This window comes from Culex pipiens, chromosome 1 (assembly GCF_016801865.2).
Source record: "Culex pipiens pallens isolate TS chromosome 1, TS_CPP_V2, whole genome shotgun sequence".
NCBI lineage: Eukaryota > Metazoa > Arthropoda > Insecta > Diptera > Culicidae > Culex > Culex pipiens.
Window position 1 is genome coordinate 4,105,748 of NC_068937.1, and position 19,275 is coordinate 4,125,022.

Below are 19,275 nucleotides of genomic sequence, written 5' to 3' on the forward strand. Positions count from 1 at the left end.
CTCGGATGCAGGAACTCGTTCCTCTTCCGCTGCTGCACCGCCGCCGTGTCCACGACGACCAGATTGTGGCCTCTCTGACCACCGGAACGGGCTTGTCCGCTCGCACACGCCTCGGAATCGCCGTGAAAAACGCGCCAAACACACCGCGAAAAAACACGACTAACCGCTGAGACTTCTGCCGGAGCAATGACCTTATATTGTTTACTTTAAAGCCTATAGTGGGTCGAGGTCCCTACCTATGTGGTTTTTTTGTAAAGTTGTCCCAGACTTGTTTAACCTCGTGTTGAACGTCACGGGGCGACTTTTAATTTGAATTTTAAATTGAAATGGGTATTATCCGTAAATTTAAGGGATCCGGTTTAAAGCGTAATTTTTAGAAACAGATTTTATGTACAAGTCATAATATGTAAATTGTCAGTTTGCCGTCAACCTAAGCCATTTTTTCCATTTATTTTCTCAATAATTCTAAATTATTTCAAATAAGCTAGTGAAGGTCTTTTCTTTCCGAAAGGAAACAACTAAACGCTCTTTTTAGGTAACAAATGCCTACGACAAAAGGCGTCGTAAAACGGGCGGTCAAAAATATACTTATTGAACTCTCTGCGCCACTTTGTGGCGCGTACATAATTTCACAGCACTCGATTGCTCGCGTCCCCTTACGACTAGTCAACCTCAACCTCCCCAGCGGTCACCCACTCGCCGCCGACGCCGCCACCTTCCTCAACCGTTCCGCCTCGGCCATCAGCTCGCCAAACGAAACCGCCGTCAGTCCGCTGACGAGCGCCTTGTTGCGCAGATTCACGTCGTTGGACAGCAGGAACAGCTCGGCGCGCACTTGTCCCAGCTGCTGGCAGCAACAGTTGACGATGTGGTCGTCGGGGTTTTCGATCGGGATGATGGGCGCGGCCGCTTCGATCGTGGACTGGCCGCGGATGCGGGGATCTCGGCGCTTTAGGAGGTCGTTGAGAAAGCGGATTGAGCGGCAAGCGGCTTGGGAGAGGGGCCGTCCGGCTTCGCGGTGTTTGATTCGGTCCAGCTCTTGGAGGACGATGTACGGGATGATGAGGATGGGTTGGCCGACGGAGGGGATTCCGGTGGTTAGGAGCGTCTCGAGGGGTTTCAGGTGGGACAGGAAGATGTTGGTGTCGACGACGACGAAGAAGAAGCGCTGATATTGGCTGGTGACCAGGTCTTCCTGGTGGGATTGATGATCGGGAATGGATGGGGTTTGGCCGGAGCCGGCAAGTTTGAGTCCCAGCGATCGTCGAATGGTTACGACCTCCTGCAGGGCGACCTCCTCCGGAATGTCCTCCCACTCCATTTCTTCAACTTCGAGCGTGGAATTGTCCACGCTCAAGTCGGTCATTTCGGCGTCCTCGTCGAGTTCAACGTTTTGAGCGATTTGGTTGCGCAGCTGGGCCAACCGATCGTTGGCCGGGGATTTGGTGAACGAGTCTTGAGGAACCGCCGCGACCTTCGGCGTTGAATGACTCCTTGGCGTTGGTTCCTGGCAGGGTTTCGGCGACACCGCCGGAACCACGACAGCAATACTCTTCGGCGTTTCGACAGGCACTTCCGGCTTCACTTCCTCCAGCTTTCGAATGTCTACGAGAACCGGGGAGGGAACGGGTTCCACCTCCGGTGGCTTCTTGGGAATTTTGAACTGCTTCAGCGATTCCACCTCCTTCTTGATCGCCAGCACCGTTTTGGGCTTCGCTTTGACCGGAGATGCCTTCTTCGCGATGGCATGACTTTTGGCGCTCGTCTTGGAAGCTTCCGCCGGCTTCTTTTTGGCACTTTTTGGAGAATCCTCGGTAAGTTTCCTCTTCTGGCGAGGGGATGTCTTCACGACTTCCTGCTTCTTTGGTGCAGCCTTCTTAGGGGAAGCGACATTCTTCACTTCCGGCTTCTCTGGTTTCTTAACCGGAACTTCCGGCTTCTTCTTGGGTGAAGAAGTCAACTTAACTTCCGGTTTTCTTCTGGGACTTGCCTAAAAACGAATCAATCAATATAAAAATCCCAAAAAAATTCCAAAAACTTACAGTCTTCTTGGCCACCGTCTTCCTCTCCTCATCCTGCTCCTTCCGGATTGACTCCATCCGCAGTTTAGCCAGATTCTTCTTCTTGAACTGCGTGTCATTCCGCAGCTGGACGACCTTCTTCTCACCATCCTTGGCCTTCGTCTTCTTGTTGGCTGCGCCAACATTGGCCACAATCTTCGCCTCCTGGGCCAGCGCCCGGGCCGGATGTTCCCACAGGCTCGTGTTGGACGCGGCGTTGAAGTAGTAGTACTTGCCGGGCCGTTTCTTGGACGCGATCCGGGCCCAACCCGGCGGGAGGGGTGGTTCCGTGGGCTCTTTCTTCGGGACCGGCTCCTTCGAGCCGGAGGTGTCCCCGGAGGACATGGTTGAATTCTTTTTGGTTCTGCGACGAAGGGATTTTTTCGTGTTGATTCTTGAATATTTTGGACAACGGTGTTGGTAAACAAACAAATGTCAAACTTTGAAAACCTGCCGCCAGAATTTTTCATCCACGAGTATGATTTTGTAGCCTGCTTTGCGACTACAGCGCCGACGGGGAAAAGCTGTGAAAATTGGAACTACACCCTTAAGGCTAGTATGCAGATCGGAAGGAAAGGGGTCAAGAAACAGCTTTACGCACAGCAGAACAAAGGAGAAGCAATGATTTCTTGGGGCTTTTCTTCACCCTCTCTGGCTTGTTTTCGCTGCCGCTGCTGCCCATTTGATTTTTGACATAGGACTATGTCTCTACTTACTATATAAGGCATTCTAGTCAGAAATTTACTAACACATTCAAAGTATGTTTACATTACACCTGCACGTTTGTTTGCATCAGGTTTCCTATCTCTTTCTAGCAAAAGTTTTCTGTCCGGCGACTTCTAGCTGGATTTTTTGACTTATAGCTCGATATGTCAGACAACATACTTCGCAGGGCTGTGACAGCTCGAGCTCGATGATTGTTTGCATCAGGACACCGTGACGAGAAGTTCTTAATATTTGGGTTAAATTATATTTTTTTCACTGGGCCTAGAAAGCCTTATTGGGGGGCCAGTTCAGAAATTCGATCCAAAGCGTCACTTTTAAGCGTTAAAAAAGGGGACATTTTGAACGCTTATATCTTTTTTCCCTGTGAATCAATCCAGATGGTTGGACCACCAATCGAAAGAGGAAGACTTCAGCTATTGTTTAACTACATAGATAGTCTAACTAAACATAGTTAAAGCACTTAAAACATGCAATCAAAATGAGTAATTTTTCAGTACAAATCGGACAGATGACCAATCAGAGCAAGCGTATGCATTCGAGACCGCGCCCCTTTTGTGCCGTTCTCCGGCTGTGCCGCTATTTAAGCAGAAAATTTCGCAAAAGCAAGTCACATTGGAACGAGCACTCGAACTGTGCACGTCGGGCCGGCGCGGAGCAGCAGAAGCAGCGGCCAATAGAAGAAGAGGACCAGCAATCAGAAGGAAGAACCACGGGCAGCAGAAGGAGGAAATTCGAGCGAAGCGGACGGCGTGGAAGTCGCTATGATGCGGCGGTTCTCATGAAAAATTGCCAATTCGACAGTGGTGACAAAAAAGCTGGAGTGGCCGGTGCCCTCGAAGAAGGTTCCCCCGGGGCCTGGGGGGACATTTACAGAAACATACGAGTTGTGGCAATATGGGTATCAAAATTCATGGTTTTTGATACTGAGCATAATAATAACCATTTCGACAGTAGTGGCCACAACCTGTAGTGGCCGGTGCCTCAAAGAAGGTTCCCTCGGGGCGTGGGGGGACATTCACAGAAACATACGAGTTGTAGCAATATGGGTATCAAAATTCATGGTTTTTGATACTGAACATAATAATGGCCATTTCGACAGTAGAGACCACAACCTGGAGTGGCCGATGCCCTCAAAGAAGGTCCCCCGAGGCCTGGGGGGACATTTACAGAAACATACGAGTTGTGGCAATATGGGTATCAAAATTCATGGTTTTTTATACTGAACATAATGGCCATTTCGACAGTAGTGGCCACAACCTGGAGTGGCCGGTGCCCTCAAAGAAGGTTCCCTCGGGGCGTGGGGGACATTTACAGAAACATACGAGTTGTGGCAATTTGGGTATCAAAATTCATGGTTTTTGATACTGAACATAATGGCCAGTAGTGGCCACAACCTGGAGTGGCCGGTGCCCTTAAAGCAGGTTCCCCGGGGCCCGGAGGACTTTTTACAAAACCATACGAGTTGTGGCAATATTGGTATCAAAATTCATGGTTTTTGATACTGTACATGAAAATTGACATTCCGACAGTAGTGGCCACTACCTTGAGTGACCGGTGATCTCAAAGCAGGTTTCCCCGGGGCCCGGAGGGTCTTTAACAGAACCATACGAGTTGTGACAATATGGATATCAAAATTCATGGTTTTTGATACTGAACATGAAAATTGACATTTCGACCGTAGTGGCCACAACCTGGAGTTGCCGGTGCCCTCATGGAAGGTTCACCTTGGGAGAACATTTATGACAATTTTGCCGACAAATCTATGAAACAAAATAAAATAATCTTATTTCAGATTTCACTAGCAATCCAAAAACACATTCAAATTGTTTGGTCCTATGTCTTTCGGTTATGTCTCTGACATACCATCTTGAACTTTTTTTCTTGACCGGTTCCTTCCGAAGTGCGTATACCGCTTTAAAAACCACAAATTTTGATACCCATATTGCCCAAAATCGTATGGTTCGGTAAATGTCCTCCCGGGAGAACCTCCCTGAGGGCACCGGCCCATCCAGGTTGTGGCCAATACTGTCAAAATGGCCATTTGCATTACCAGTACACTCAACCCCCGGTGGTTGGTCACTTTTTCGTTTGACACTTTTTTAGTTTGTACCCCGTTGGTTGGTCAAAGTCAAACTAAAAAGTGTACCGCCCATACCCCAACACTCATCTAAAATAGCAGAGTTTTAAAGTTGGCCACCAAATCACACTTACTAAACCATCTCCTTTATCCACCAAATATCAAATCCCCCCATCTATTCTCATCCCATATCTTATCTAAACCCACACCATTTAACACAAACCCACTGATACCCACCCACCATCTTGAATCACATCCCCTCCCACTAATCCAGTCCCCCCCCCCACACACATCCCCACTCCCAACCCACGTTATCAAACCCACCCTAATACCACAATTAACTAACTCAACCCACCCCATCCAATTTACCACCCCATCCTCAAATCTATCAGCAATACTAATTAATACCTCGCTAACATCAACCAAAAACATATAACCCATACCACCAAATACCTCCCCCAATTATAAAAAAATTCAAAAAAAATAAAACACAATTTCACCCCAAACCCCCATCTTACTACCAATCCTTCCCCTAAACACAATACTACTATCCCTTTTACCAACTAATCAACCAACTCCACCCCAATAATACAATACCCCCCCCCAAAATCAATCCCATTCCCCCACTTTCTCCTCCCTATAAATATACACAATAAAAAACCGTATACCAACCCCAATCCCACTTTCATACTACCCCAAATCCAATCACAAATAACACAAAACATACCTCCATCCAACCATACAACCCATATCACTAAATAAATATACTATATATCCCCAAAAAAATTTCCTACCCAATACCCCCTATCACCTCCCAATAAAAACCACAATATCAAACCTATGACCCACCACAATCACCATTTCAATAACCCACAATACCAATCACAATAACACAAAATTAAATCAACTCCAACCATCCATACCCCAACCCTCCACTCCATTCTCTACCCATCTCTCCTAAAATCCCAAAATACCCCATACAACTCAACATTCTCTACCATACCCCCCCATCACTTACATCTTTATCACAATCCTCCATTCTCAAAACCCAACTAGCCTATATTCTAAAAACAACACTTACAAAAACATTCTCTCACATACCCCCCCCATCACTTCCTGCGGGTGCTCCATTTAAGTGCATTTTTTTATTTTATTTTTGAATTTTGTAAGTTTGTTGATTAATGTTTTTAAATTTTGCGCATTTTTTCTTGAACGCTTTAATTTTTGATCTCCGCGTACCTAACTTGAATTCGAGCAGTTGTCGGACTAATGTCCACCCATTTCCACATTTTTGCCCATCTTCCACTCACCGTGCGCGCGCGGCGCGCTCAAACGTCAAACTTCGCCCCATTTTGAGTACATACAAGTGTCATCTAGCGCGGCGCGTCGCACATCAAAAAAGAGCTAGCAAATTTTCCTCGTCGCAGTGTTCACCACAAGTTTCGCGCAAAAACCGGCCGAGTCCTCAACTGATCGGGAGTGTTTTTTCGCGAGTGGTTCCACTTCGAGCGCGGGGGAGTTTGACGGAAGTTTCCCCCCTTCGTCACGCCGAGTGACCTCCGTTTTCCCTGCTTGCGGCTTGGTTGTAAACAAAAGGCGTTGGTACACACAAAAATCAAAGGAGCCGTAGCGCGCGCGTGCGGGGCTAGCGTTACGCCCCTTCCCCCAAACAAAGAGCACCGGAAAGTGGCCAACTTTGATTAGCGGCACACACCGTCGGCGGACAACCGGAATGAAAGAGCTGTCGGATTTGCTGCGGGAGATTAATCAGTGCACCGACGACGACGTGATGGAGTTTTGCGAGGACTTTGTCAAGCTGCAGGCGATCTTCAATCACACGAACCAGTTTGTGCGGTCGTTCGATAAGATCGTGTTTCACGGAGGTGAGAATTTTAGAATGTCACGCTTGTGCGGAGTTTGCTAATTAAGTTTTTTGTTTTGGGTAGGAAATGAACCGTTCATCATCGAGATTGTGGCCCGGTTGGTCAAGTATCTGCGCATCCGGCGATACCTGAACGAGGAAAATAAGCCGATTCGGGAGTGCGAGCAGCAGCTGCGCAAGATTACGCTCTTTATGGTGCTGAACACGGACGCGAGCTTCAAGTACGATTTGGCGCGGGACACCCGGCTGTGCCACGTGCTGCAGACGATTCCGCAGCTGACCAAGTGCCTGCTGATGAACTGCATTTGGGGGGCGAGTTTGGAGGAGTACTTTTACGAGATTGTTGCGTACGCGCCGCAGTGGTTCATGATGCAGTTTGTGGACCAGGCCGTGGTCAGTATGAAGCACGCGAAGCCGTACGAGATTCTGGACCGGGTCGAGGCCCTGTCGAAGGCGATGTACTACAGCATCTGCCGGACGGATGCGGACTGGAAGAAGGTCGACCGGAATCGGTTCGTGGAGCGGCAGCGGACGCTGGGAAAGTTGTACGATTCGATGATGGAGCTGTTGAGGAACTTTCACACGCCGGATATGGCCAAATTTGAGCGGTGGTCATCGTTGCGGATGCACCGGTACAAAGGGTTCGCGCTGAAGGCGCTGTTCAACATCGTGCTGCACTGTTGGGATCTGTACTTGAACCGCAGTCTGTTCGAGGTCGATCCGAAGATGGCCATCTACCAGATTATGGACGAGAAGCACGTGCCGCGGCAGGAGATTCCGGAGGCGTACTCAACGGGCACGGATTCACACCTGATGAAGATCAACAACAGTCTGCTGAACGCGCTGCAGAACGTCGTGATGGACGTGACGGTGGATGGGTTCATGTACTGGGCGGACGTCGATCTGTTCGAGCAGGAAGAAGCCAGCGGCAAGGAGAAGCAAACGCTGCAGCAAGCGATCGGAGAATCGGCGTACAAACTGTGCGAAATTCTGAAGGAGAACAAAGTTTGCCAGCACGACGTGTTGAAGCAGCTGCCGTCGATCGCGCTGAGGCCGCGCTCACAGGCCGAAAAGGCCATGGACCTCACAATGGGCGCGCTCATGGCCAAGCTGGAGCGCACCAAAGAGATCTTCGAACGGAAAATGTACTTCAACGAGATGATCCGACGAGGCGCGGCGGTTTTCGGCAACAGCGAGTGTTTGGACCTGATCGGGCAGAATCTAGAGCTGGTGTCGGGAGACAACGTCCGGAAAATGGTCGAGTACGATAACCGGACGAAAGAAGCGGACGAGGAAGCGATGGACGCGGACGACGAAGACGGCCCGTCGGAAGAAACGATCAAACTAAGGGAGTTGATCCTCAAGTCGATCGACTACCTCCTACAAGAGGAAGCCAATTCCCTCATCAAGTTCATGATCGGAGCTTACGGCCTCGAATACGACCTGTACAAAACCCCCTCCCTCGTCGAGCAGATCGTCGAGTACACCAACAAGTTCAGCTCGATGCAGCTGGACGACGACGAGTTCTTCGTGCCGATGGCACTAATCTTCCAATCCCCCTCCCTATTCTACAGCCGCCTCACCCGCTCCCTCTACGACGCCAGCTTCGCCAACGCCAACTACATCTACGCCATCACGCGGGTCATCGCCCGCACCAAAACCCTGGCCGTCCCCTACCTCAGCGCCCAAATCCAGTCCCTGCTCTCAAACCAGTTCGACATCTGCCGCTCCAACTCCCTCTCCGTACTCGTACTCAAACTCTTCGAACTAGACCTCTTCGAGCGGAACCACTTCCTCCAGGGCTACCTGCTCGAGGGCGCCGACGAAGCCTTCCGCACCGACAACCTGCCCGCATTCGCCGAAATCATCACCCTGACCCAGCTCGTCCTGGACAAGAATCTCAACGCGTTCAAGCTGGACACGCTCCGGCAGACGGTGCTCAAACTGGCCGGCATCGCCGAAGCCCTCCGATACAACGTGACGCGCCTCCAGCCGGAACATTCGCACGGCGTCGAGCGGGTCGGGCTGCTGGAGAAAATCCTCAAGGTGATCCTCGGGCCGGTCCGGATGCTGCGCGCGCTGAAAGAAGAATGTAAGTTCACCTCTTGTTCTTTTAGGGCGTTTCCACTGCTGGGGGGCAAACGCGAAGCAAGCCCACCGAGGGAGCAAATTGTAATTTAAAAAAATGCTAAGATAAGCAATCAAAAAAGCACAAAACGCAAATAACCTTTTAATTTCAAGAAAAATCCAAGAGTCAGTGCCAAGTTCATTCAAAAAGATAAAAAAAATATTTATTTAACTTTCTTAAAATTCAACAATTAAACAAAATCTGGAATGTAGAAAGTAAAAACATCTGAGTTCAAAAACTCAAGTTTTAAAATAATCAAATCTGGAGTGTTTTTTTTTTTTTTAAAGGTCCAATAAACCAAATTTCCAAATTTTGCTTTTTGGGTGTTTTTATTACCGCCTTGAGTCAGGGGTATTAAAAAACACCCAAAAAGAAAAAACTTTAAATTTGGTTTATTGGAACTTTTCAAAAAAAAAAAAAAAAACTCCTGAAATACACTTTTTTTAAATAAACACAAATCTCAAAATAAATTTTTAAATATGTACATGATTATTGAATCTATTATTTTTTTTGCGGTAAAAAAATAAAAATTGTAAATCCAATTTCAGTTTTTTTATTTGATTTTAAAGTAAAACAGCTAAAAATTCAATATTTTCTGGTTTTTTTTTTGTTCAAAAACTTAAAATTTTAAATTGAGAAAATCTAAATCACCATTTTTTTCAAATTGTACAAACACCATAAAGATTAAAAAAAAAATTTGTAAAAAAATAAAATACGAATCTAAACATTTTAGTTGTCCACGTTTTTTTTAATGAAACTTTATATTTTGAATTAAAAATTTAAGAATTTTAATTTTATTTTATTTTTCCGTGAAAATAATAATGATTTTCTATTTTTTATGATTTTAATTTTATTTTATGAATTTAATTTTCTATATTTCATATTTGTAAAATATTGTTTTTTTTTTGGTTTTTTTTAATATAAAATTTTTCAATGTTCCATTTTTTTTTAAATTAAAATTTCTCCCCTCCCTCCTCACTCTCAATACAGTGGACCCTCTCGTTGTCGACATTGAAGGGACTGGAAAAAAATTAGTGACAGTTGGAGCAATGAATATTGAGAAGATAGACAGGCAGAAAGTCGGCTGTGAAATTTTCAAAGTTTCTAAATGTAATTGTTCCAATTCTTTTCAAAATATCGACGTATCCCCCTCCTCCTCGAGGACAATTGTCCATACAAAAAAACTCAATCTTAATATTTCAGTTTTTTAAAAATATTATTTAAAAAATCAAAAATTTCAAAAAACATGTTTTCAAATTTCATAACAAAGAATAACAGTTCCATAATTTAAAGATTTTAGATCTACCTAATTAAAAAATTTTATAATTTCAGAATTTAAAATTTTCAAAGTTTTAAAATTGTAATGTTTCAAAATCCGTAGTAACAGTTCAATAGGGCGGATCTGCGTTTCTAAACAAGCAGTCTATCCCCCTCTTACTTAACGTGAACAAAAAGGATAGGCTGCTTGTTTACAAACGCAGATTCGCCCTATTGAACTGTTACCATGTAAATTTTAAAATTTTGGAGTCTTTGAATTTTAAAATTTACAGGTGTTTTTTTTTTATTTTATAAGTCTTTTGTCATTTTGATTTTTTTTAACTTGTGGAATTTTTTAATTATAAATATCTTGATTTTTTTTTTTACTTTGACATTTTTGGTTTAATTTTTGATTTTTAGAACTTCTTGGATGTTTTTGAAACCACCTTAAGTCAAATATATTAAAAAACACCCAAAAAGTAAAAAATGAAAATTTTGTTTCTTCGACATTTTTTGCCTTCCTCACCTCACTAAGGCAAGGCTATAAAATCACTCGAAAAATGAACTTCTTAAATACGACTCCTACACGTATACCTATCGACTCAGAATCAAATTCTGAACAAATGTCTGTGGGGATGTGTGTAGACATGATTTTTTTTTTCCACACGATTATCTCAGAACTGGCTGAACCGATTTTGGCCGGATCCGCCTTATTCTGTTTGTTTTGGGGTCCCCTAAGACCCTATTAAATTTTATTCTGTTTAGTTAAGTATTTAAAAAGTTATGCCAAGAAAAAGATTTTTGTTGATACAAAAAAGGGTGATTTTTTGCCTAACCTCAAAAGGCCGGGTCTTTTTGTTTACGTGCGAGAGTCGCGCCAGATGCGAAACGCCCGGTTGCCACATTGCTTCAAATGAGAGTCTGCATGTTTTCTGGAAAAGTCTGTATCAGGTATATATTTTTTTCATAAACTTATTTTTATTATTACTTTGTAAATGTGAGGAAGGCACCACCCACCTAATGGTGGATTAAGAAATGTTTTTTAAATAAAACTCTAGAATCATCCATAAAAATTCTAAATATAGAATAACAATTTTATAACATAAAAATTTATAGTTCGAAAATTTTAAAATTTAAAGTTTTTTTTCTTAATTTAAAATTGTAGAAGTTTAGAATTGAAAAAAAAATCAAATTTTAGAGTCGCAGAATTTTAAAATTTGGTTAATTTCGGAAATTATTGAAGAAGATTATAAACTTTTTGACATTTCTTGAAATTTCAAAAGTTCAAACAAATATGGTGTGTTGTGATTTTTAAAATTATATTTTTTTTATAAAGTTTTGAAGTTTTTAAAGATTTGATAAACTCTCATAATTTAAAATTTGAAAAGTGTTCCTTAGTGTTTCTTAATTCTTTATTGTATTTTTTTTAATTTAAGAAAATTATTTTTTATGGCTATCGAAATTGTAAATTTAAAAAAAAAATAAATTAAAAAAAAATGTTTTTAGGAAGATTTACTTTTTGGACAATTTCTTCAAAAATTCTTTCATTCAATTTCAATTTGTGATTCATTTTTGATTTGTCAGAAATTTATGTAATTTCTCAAAATTTCCTAATCTTTTTTTTTTTAACTTTAAGATATCTTTAAAACTCTTTTTTTTTTAATTTGTGAAATCATAAAAAAATCAATTGACAAATCATTTAAAAAAAAAAATCTTTATCTCAGATAAATCTCGATTTGAAAAAAAAATAAACATTTTTTTTTGCTCAAGGCGGTATTAAAAACACTCAAAAAGCAAAAAAAAATAATATTAAAATATTGTTTATTTCATTAAAAAAAAAATCGAGAGTCATCTTAATTTTTAAAAATTTGTTAGAGTTAAATTTTTTGTTGAGTTTTTAGATTTTTTAATTCAAAGATTCGTAATTTTTTCCGATCCACGATCGAGATTTCTCGATGGCAAGTCGTAATGTTTCGATCTTGATCGTGAGTCGAGAAATTACAAACGAGTGCAATAACCACGAAAAATTCAAAGAAAAAAATAAGTAATTTTAGGATTTGTCCTCAGCAGTGGAGACGCCCTCAATTCTCTCCACAAAAAAAAAATAAAATAAATGAAATTAATCCAACATTTTGTAAAATTTCCAGCCAAAAAAGCGTTCAAGGAGCAAACGGAGAAATTCGCCCCGATCACGCGGTTCTACTTCCAGCGCTCCTTCGCCGACGTGGCCAACGGGAAGATCGTGCTGCAGGAGTTTGGCAAGTTCCTGTACCGGGACGAGCTGAACGAGAGTACGCCCAAGGCGCAGGTTCGGCTGTTTCTTTCCAAGGTGAGATGAACTTCAATTTTTTTTGGTAAAACAACTCTAATTAATCCTCCCTCTCTCTCTCTCTCTCTTCAAGACCCTGGTCCAGTGCACGACGGCGGAAGCGGAAAAGCTCGCCCGTGACCCGCTCCTCCTGCCCCACTTTGGTGACGCCGTGCTGATCGTGCTGGTTCTGCTCACCGAACAGCAACACCACTACGAGTGCTTGAAGAACTGCCTCGCCAGCTATCTCCACGTCGTGCAGGTACTACACGAGGCTTCCCCTAAAAAAAAAACATCCTGGAGTACTAATCGATCTCCCTCCGCAGAAACACCTTCTTCCCCCTCTGATCGCTGCAGACGCCGCCGATAAATCCGCCTCCCGCACCGCCCTCGTCAAATCGCTCGTCAAGCTGATTGTCAAGTTGCCGGACGCGTCCCGGGACCGCCTTCTGGTGGCGCTCTCGTTCGGGCTGGCCGCCATCGTGCAGCAGCTGCGGGCCGCGGACGCCACGCTGGATCTGTCCGGCATCGAGAAAGTATTAAAGGTGGAGCAGCAGCCGCCCAAGGTTGTGGAACAGAACGGAACGGGAGGTGGTGGTGGGGAACCGCCCGAGGCGGTCGTGGCAATGGTGACGGAGTAACGGATTTTTTGGGGGGAGGAGAAAAAGAGAGAGAAAGGATAAAAAACGCGCACCAGCTGTAAACGTAACGGAACGCACGTTGCGGAAGTACGGCACAACATAATTAAGAAATTACCACACAAAACAATCGAAAAGATGATGAGGACTTGAAGAATTAACAAACGCTAACGAATAAATAAGGAAAAGTGAAAATAATTTAAGATGGTTTATTGAGTTACATCCGAAAACACCTAAAGCCAAAAAAAGCGTGATGGAAGGAAGCAAGAGACTTCCAACAAGACCCCCAGGAGATCATCAACATCCATCAAGACGAAGAACAATAGATCGCGGATCTATAAATAGACGCACGGCTCTGTGATGGCAAGGCCGTTTGAGCCAGTTAGGGTATAGGTTAAGATAGAGGACAAAGAATAAAATAAAACTCTTAAGAAGTTAAAATCAATTTGAAATTTCTTGTTGTTTGGAACTGTTTCAGCCTGTTATGAAAATTTAAGTATTTTCAAAAAGTACGGTATTTTCAGTAAATTTGTGTTTTTTTATGCAAACAACTTCGTTTAATACCATTATTCCCTACAATTCGGCCCAGTTAAAGGCTAGTTCGGAGTTCGGAAGGAGAGGGGTCAAAAAACAGCTTTACGAACAGCAGAACAAAGGAAAGGAGGCGATTTGTTGGGGCATTTCTTCGCCCTCTCTGGCTGGCTGGATTTTTTTCTTGACCGGTTCCTTCCGAAGTGCATATATGTACCTGGGATGGGATAAACAAAGAGATAAAAAAAACCTATTGTCAAACTAAACCACTTTCAACATGGCCGCTTCTGTCAACCTAAACCAGTCCTTTCTTATGAGGAGAAAATGAGAAGTATTGTAATTTGAATTGACAAAAAAAAACTTTTTTAAATCAATTTCACAAATAATTGTTAATTGCATTAATAAATTGCTTAAAATATTTTTAATTGAAAGGCATTTATTCCTATCGTACACCGAATGTTGACTTTTCAGCATTTTCATTTTAAAAAACAATACATTTCATGAACTCACGATTCTTTTGCCCATTTAAAACTATTGTTATTTTTTTTGCGCGTTACATAGAAATGTAATCTAGATTGAACAATATTAAACCTGAGCTTCCCGTGAAATTAATGTGTGCGCGTGAAGAAACAACATCGTAGAACTGGATTTAAAAAGCAAACAAAAATAATGGCCACAGTTTAGCCTATTTTATTTTTTCGCACTTTTTCAAATTGAAAAACAAACTTTTGGCTCTTTGAAGTGAATGAATTGGTACAAATTTGAGTTTTTGCCAGTCATTTCTTTCGATTCTGACACCTTAGGGCGTGCGAATGTTAACTTTCGCACTAACAACATTACTTTAGTAAAAATTGGCGTTGAATTCGCTTTGTAAATGCCGGCCCTGATACTCTTCAAGTGTGCTCCTCTTTAGGGAACTGGGAATGATTTATTTACTTTCTTTGCGTAACGGGACAACGACAGATCTTAGAAAAAATCTCCCCTCCCATTTAATAACTTGCAGGCTTTTCAGGATTTTTTTTAGAATAAAGTGAGAAAACGCATTTAAATCATATTGCATTTTTCAAGTCAAATGAAAATTAAAAATCTTTCATATAAAAAACCCATTAAAAAATCAAGAAGTGAAAACTCGAGTGAAAATTGTTTGACTCGTCGTGATCGTATCGTATCATTTACCTCGAGCGTGACCTCGAGTCATCTTTGACTTGCCAACCATTTCTAGTGATTTGTATCCGGCAGCTTCTTATGAACGGATCCACCGTAAAACGATGGAACATAAACTCAGGATCCTCCACCCACGTCCAACCGCAAATTTTAGCAGCCAAATAAAAAAAAAATCTGCGAGGAAAAACTAAACAACATTTCAACCAAAGAAAAAGTCATCCGCATGCTTGAGCACTGAGTTGAAAAACATCATCAAGAAAATTTGGATTGTCAAGCTATCTGAATCACAGATTGCTTGATATTTGTATTCGAACATAAATTTTCTTGCAAAAAACAGAAGAAGAATACAAACGTAAACACTCAAAAAGAAGACTCTATCCAGCCGTCCCGTCCCAGATATGTACAGCTTAAAAATCAGACAAGCGTAAAAAAAACCAAAACAAACCGAAATGACCGAGGGGTTAATGGAAGCAAAAATAATGTTCAATAAATAATTAAACTTTTATGTAATTTCAAGTCACAATCAAAGAATAATGAAAAGTAAGCATTGCAAATAAATTTGATTAATTTTTATATTTATATTTCATCAAGAAAATATTATGCATCGCTGGTCCCCTCGTTATTTTTCGTTCAGCCCAGTTACCGAACAAGTACTGTCACACCAAATTCTGATGTTCGTTTTCATTAAATGAGTTTACTGAAAATTTTCAGTAATCCTATTTTTACTGAAATTCAGCATTTGTCTTTTGGAATTACTGAAAATCAGTAAACCGTATCAAATTTACTGAAAATCAGTAACATTGCTGCCAGTCTATTTATGTTTCTGACATTTGCTCTGCCAGTCTATTTGGTCGCTATTTTAGTTTGTTCTCGAAGCGTGTCGTTGTAAGTTGAGATTTTATATACTATACTGTCATATGGGGTGACAAATTTCAGAATTATTGTACGACCCGATCTCGCACCCCAGTCACCCCTGATGACGGTACGTATGCAACTTTTTTTCACTGAATTTCAGTAAAAATTTACTGAAATCTGCACTACTGAATCTTCAGCGAGTTTTTCAGTAAATAGTAAATTGCTGAAACTTCAGTTTCCTGAAACCAATCAGGATGACAGATGGTAAACTGGATTTTCAGTAAGTTTGAAAATGTCAAAATGAATTTTCAGCAATCGAAGATCTGTCAAATAAAACTGAATTTTCAGTACACAGCAAATTCTGATGTTCGTTTAAAGTTAATATTTACTGAAAACTGCACTACTGAAATTTTCAGTTAGTTTTTCGCTGAACTTCAGTAAAAATTTGTATGAAGATGTCAAAGTTTTCTGAAATTTCAGCAAGCAAGTTTTCATTTACTGAAAATTTCATTAGTGCAGATTTCAGTAAATTTATGAATTCTTTTGTATATATACAATTTCTCATTACTGAATTCAGTTAAATTTACTGAAATCTGCACTACTGAAATTTTCAGTAAATGAAAACTTGCTGAAATTTCAGCAAACTTTGACAGCTACATTCAAATTTTTACTGAAGTTCAGCGAAAAACTAACTGAAAATTTTAGTAGTGCAGTTTTCAGTAAATATTAACTGAAAACGAACATCAGAATTTGCTGTGCAGTCTTGTTAAAATTTTGAGTTTTTAATATAAGCACTGGTACTATTAAAAAACCAGCAAAAATTCCCGATCACTTCATATTCCGCCATCAGGGGTAACATTGGATCTGGGGATGAGATTGGGTCATACAAATTCCAGCTTATCGAGAAATTAAAAAGAGAGATGTGAGCCGGTAACATAGAGTGAAACTTTCGCAACTGTCATGGTAAACTTCACAGCAGCTTGACAGAAAGTTTAACTCCATGTTGCACTTTTAATTTCTCGATTGACATGACGGTTGCAAAACATGAAATTGGACTGTTTTTTTCTTAAAAACGTTGTTTTTTTTAATTTTATCGTATTTAAAGAAATGCTATCATCAGGGGTGACACTGGGTCTGGGGGTTGAAATTGGGTCAAACAAATTTCAGCATTTTTGTATGTACTTAAAAACATAAAATTTCAGGTATTTTATTTTCGACAAAAATATAATTTTGTGGTAACGTTGAGCATTTAAAAAATTGCTTACCCTAGCTGATACTACGAAATCTATGACAAATTCTTGATTATTGAGCGTATTGCCCAAAACTACAAGCGGTAAACGACGTGTCGCACTTTCTTCAAATGCGCGCTATAATATTCCATACTACGCGTTTTGTTTTTGTTGATCTTCTTCTAGGAATCGCTTGGCATTGTTGCCAGGTATGTTTTATATTACACTCAAAAGCAGAAATTCACTGGCAACCAAAAATTAAAGTTAAAAAACAGTGTTTTGCTAAGAAAATACATAAAATAAATAAGATTAAAATATTCAAAATTGTAAAAAACAAAAGTGTAAGAATTCAAAACTTTCGAAACGAAAATTCGAAAATCTTAAATTCGGAAATTTTTAAATTAATTTATATTTAAAAAAAATATTCCTAAATTAATATTTTTTGTATTGCCCGAGTTTTTAATTCCTTTAGTATTTTTTTTGAATTTATCCTTCATTTCCAAAATTCTTAAATCTTGAGTTCTTAAATTCTTAAATATAAAAATAACCCCAGAAAACAATTACATTTTTACAAACATTGGCAATGTCACATAACATTTATTAAATTTTAAATTTCAGAGGTTCTTCTTTCCAATGCTTTTTAAATCAAAAATTGGCTGAAAAAACTTAAAATTCTAAAATTTATTAAGTTTTTTTTTTTAAATTCTCTCTCTGTATTGTTTAATTCTTAGATTTATTTTTTTAATATTTAAGTTTTCATTCCTTTAATTCATAAATACTTCAGTTCTTAAATCCTTTTATGCTTGAATTTTATAATTCTTAAATACTTCAACTCATAGATTCTAAAATTCATAAATTTTTCAACTTATTGATTTCTTTATATTTTATATTCTTAAACTGCCGTTCTACGCATAATTGTCCCATGTTCAAAAAAGGGCAACTGAGAAAAACGCGATTGAAATTTTTCGATAGATTTTTGAGTTTCTACGCATAATTGTCCCGTGGGTCCCTATTCGTCCTTTATGTCCCTAATCACCCCGGTTAACATTTAATCACTCTTATTGGAAAGCCTCTTGCAGGTAATCAAGTAAACAAGATAAAATGTTTAGTAAAACTCATGATTTCGTGATAGAAAATACTTGGTGGGACAATTATGCGTCGAAGTTCAACGATGTGACAAACAGACTTGGTGTTGTTTTCAATGATTTTCTGAACAAAGTACTAGATTTTATGTGTTTTTTGAAAGTATACCTAAAACTAAACTTAAAAATGATAAAAAGTCACAATCGTCGAAAAATGACATGGGACAATTATGCGTAGAAAAAAAGTCTTAACAAAATCCGAAATGCCGCCTCCTTTAATTACAGAAAATCAGATAATTTTGGAGCATTTTTTGAGTTTTTTTAGGTAAGCGGCCCATCTTTGAGAAATAAAAATTTTGTGATTCGTGTTTAAATTTTAAATGCCATTGGTTTTTGCACACTGGATTTATTTTAAGTTTGACAGTTTTTTTTAATTTTTAAATATTTGTAATTTGAACTTCATAATTTCTTAATTGGTTTTTTTTTACTTTTTACAATTTTTTATATTTTTATTGTTGGAAACTTGATTTTTTGAATTTTATTTTTTTTTTATTTCCAGAATTTTTGAATATTTCTGGAGTTTTTTTTTTTTTGAAAGGTCCAATAAAACAAATTTACAATTTTTGCTTTTTGGAAGTTTTTGAAACCGCCTCGAGTCAGGGGTATTAAAAACACCCAAAAAGCAAAAACTGAAAATTTTGTTTATTGGACCTTTTCAATACAAACTTCAGATGTGTACGGGAAATTCTCATATGTTTGGCAGGTTCTCCTCTCCTTTTTCTTACTGAATCCAACTTACTGATTTTTACTATTTAAACTACTTTTGATAGAAACTTGCTTTCTCACTTCCTATCGAGAAATTAACAGTGCAACATGGATTTAAATCTCTGTCAGGGAGCTGTAAGGTTTTTCATCATTCTTTTTAATTTCTCGATACACCCTATCGAAAAATTAAGAAGAGAGATGTGAGCCGGTACATGGAGTGAAATTTTCTACATCTCCACGTGCACATTTAACATCTCGATAACCCAATATTGATAAAAAATAAAAGTTTAGTAATTATTTTAAGAATACTCAAACTCATTTACTAAATTGAATTTTCAATAAAAAAAGGTGCAGGTGGTTATGTTCTACATGACCAATAGGACAAAGAACTTTGTACAAAACTCCTAAAAAATATTCTATTTTATTTTATATTTTTAAAACATTGCCTATGTATTAAATCCTAAATAATTTATTCCTATAAAATGTTTTCAATCTTTGGCACCTCTGTGGAAATAAATTGCCAAAACAAGTATGGTTCGGAAAATGTCCAATCAAAATGGTAATTTTCATGTC

At 40.0% G+C, this 19,275-nt stretch overlaps 2 protein-coding genes across 2 annotated transcripts; one reads left to right on the plus strand and one right to left on the minus strand.

Moving 5' to 3' along the window:
* Positions 1-528: 528 nt before the first annotated feature.
* On the minus strand, positions 529-2,536 carry LOC120432300 (serine/arginine repetitive matrix protein 1). Its single transcript, XM_039597487.2, has 2 exons — positions 2,043-2,536; positions 529-1,990 (listed from the first exon to the last, which is right to left on the minus strand). Exons 1-2 carry the CDS (start codon positions 2,403-2,405, stop codon positions 689-691), a joined length of 1,665 nt encoding a protein of 554 aa, XP_039453421.1. The 5' UTR covers positions 2,406-2,536; the 3' UTR covers positions 529-688.
* Positions 2,537-6,222: 3,686 nt separating this feature from the next.
* Positions 6,223-13,274, plus strand: LOC120432240 (uncharacterized). The gene is made up of 5 exons (XM_039597414.2): positions 6,223-6,746; positions 6,810-8,837; positions 12,278-12,459; positions 12,533-12,700; positions 12,765-13,274. The coding sequence occupies exons 1-5, from the start codon at positions 6,596-6,598 to the stop codon at positions 13,077-13,079; spliced, it is 2,844 nt and encodes a 947-aa protein (XP_039453348.1). The 5' UTR covers positions 6,223-6,595; the 3' UTR covers positions 13,080-13,274.
* Positions 13,275-19,275: the final 6,001 nt, after the last annotated feature.

What these genes read in the sequence shown, in the direction of transcription:
- LOC120432300 (XM_039597487.2), bottom strand. Translation starts at nt 2,405, where the DNA reads ATGTCCTCCGGGGACACCTCCGGCTCGAAGGAGCCGGTCCCGAAGAAA. An exon ending in AGACGGTGGCCAAGAAGACT is followed by an intron (nt 1,991 to 2,042) that starts GTAAGTTTTTGG and finishes ATTCGTTTTTAG; the next exon opens with GCAAGTCCCAGAAGAAAACC.
- LOC120432240 (XM_039597414.2), top strand. Translation starts at nt 6,596, where the DNA reads ATGAAAGAGCTGTCGGATTTGCTGCGGGAGATTAATCAGTGCACCGAC. An exon ending in TAAGATCGTGTTTCACGGAG is followed by an intron (nt 6,747 to 6,809) that starts GTGAGAATTTTA and finishes TGTTTTGGGTAG; the next exon opens with GAAATGAACCGTTCATCATC. An exon ending in TTCGGCTGTTTCTTTCCAAG is followed by an intron (nt 12,460 to 12,532) that starts GTGAGATGAACT and finishes TCTCTCTTCAAG; the next exon opens with ACCCTGGTCCAGTGCACGAC.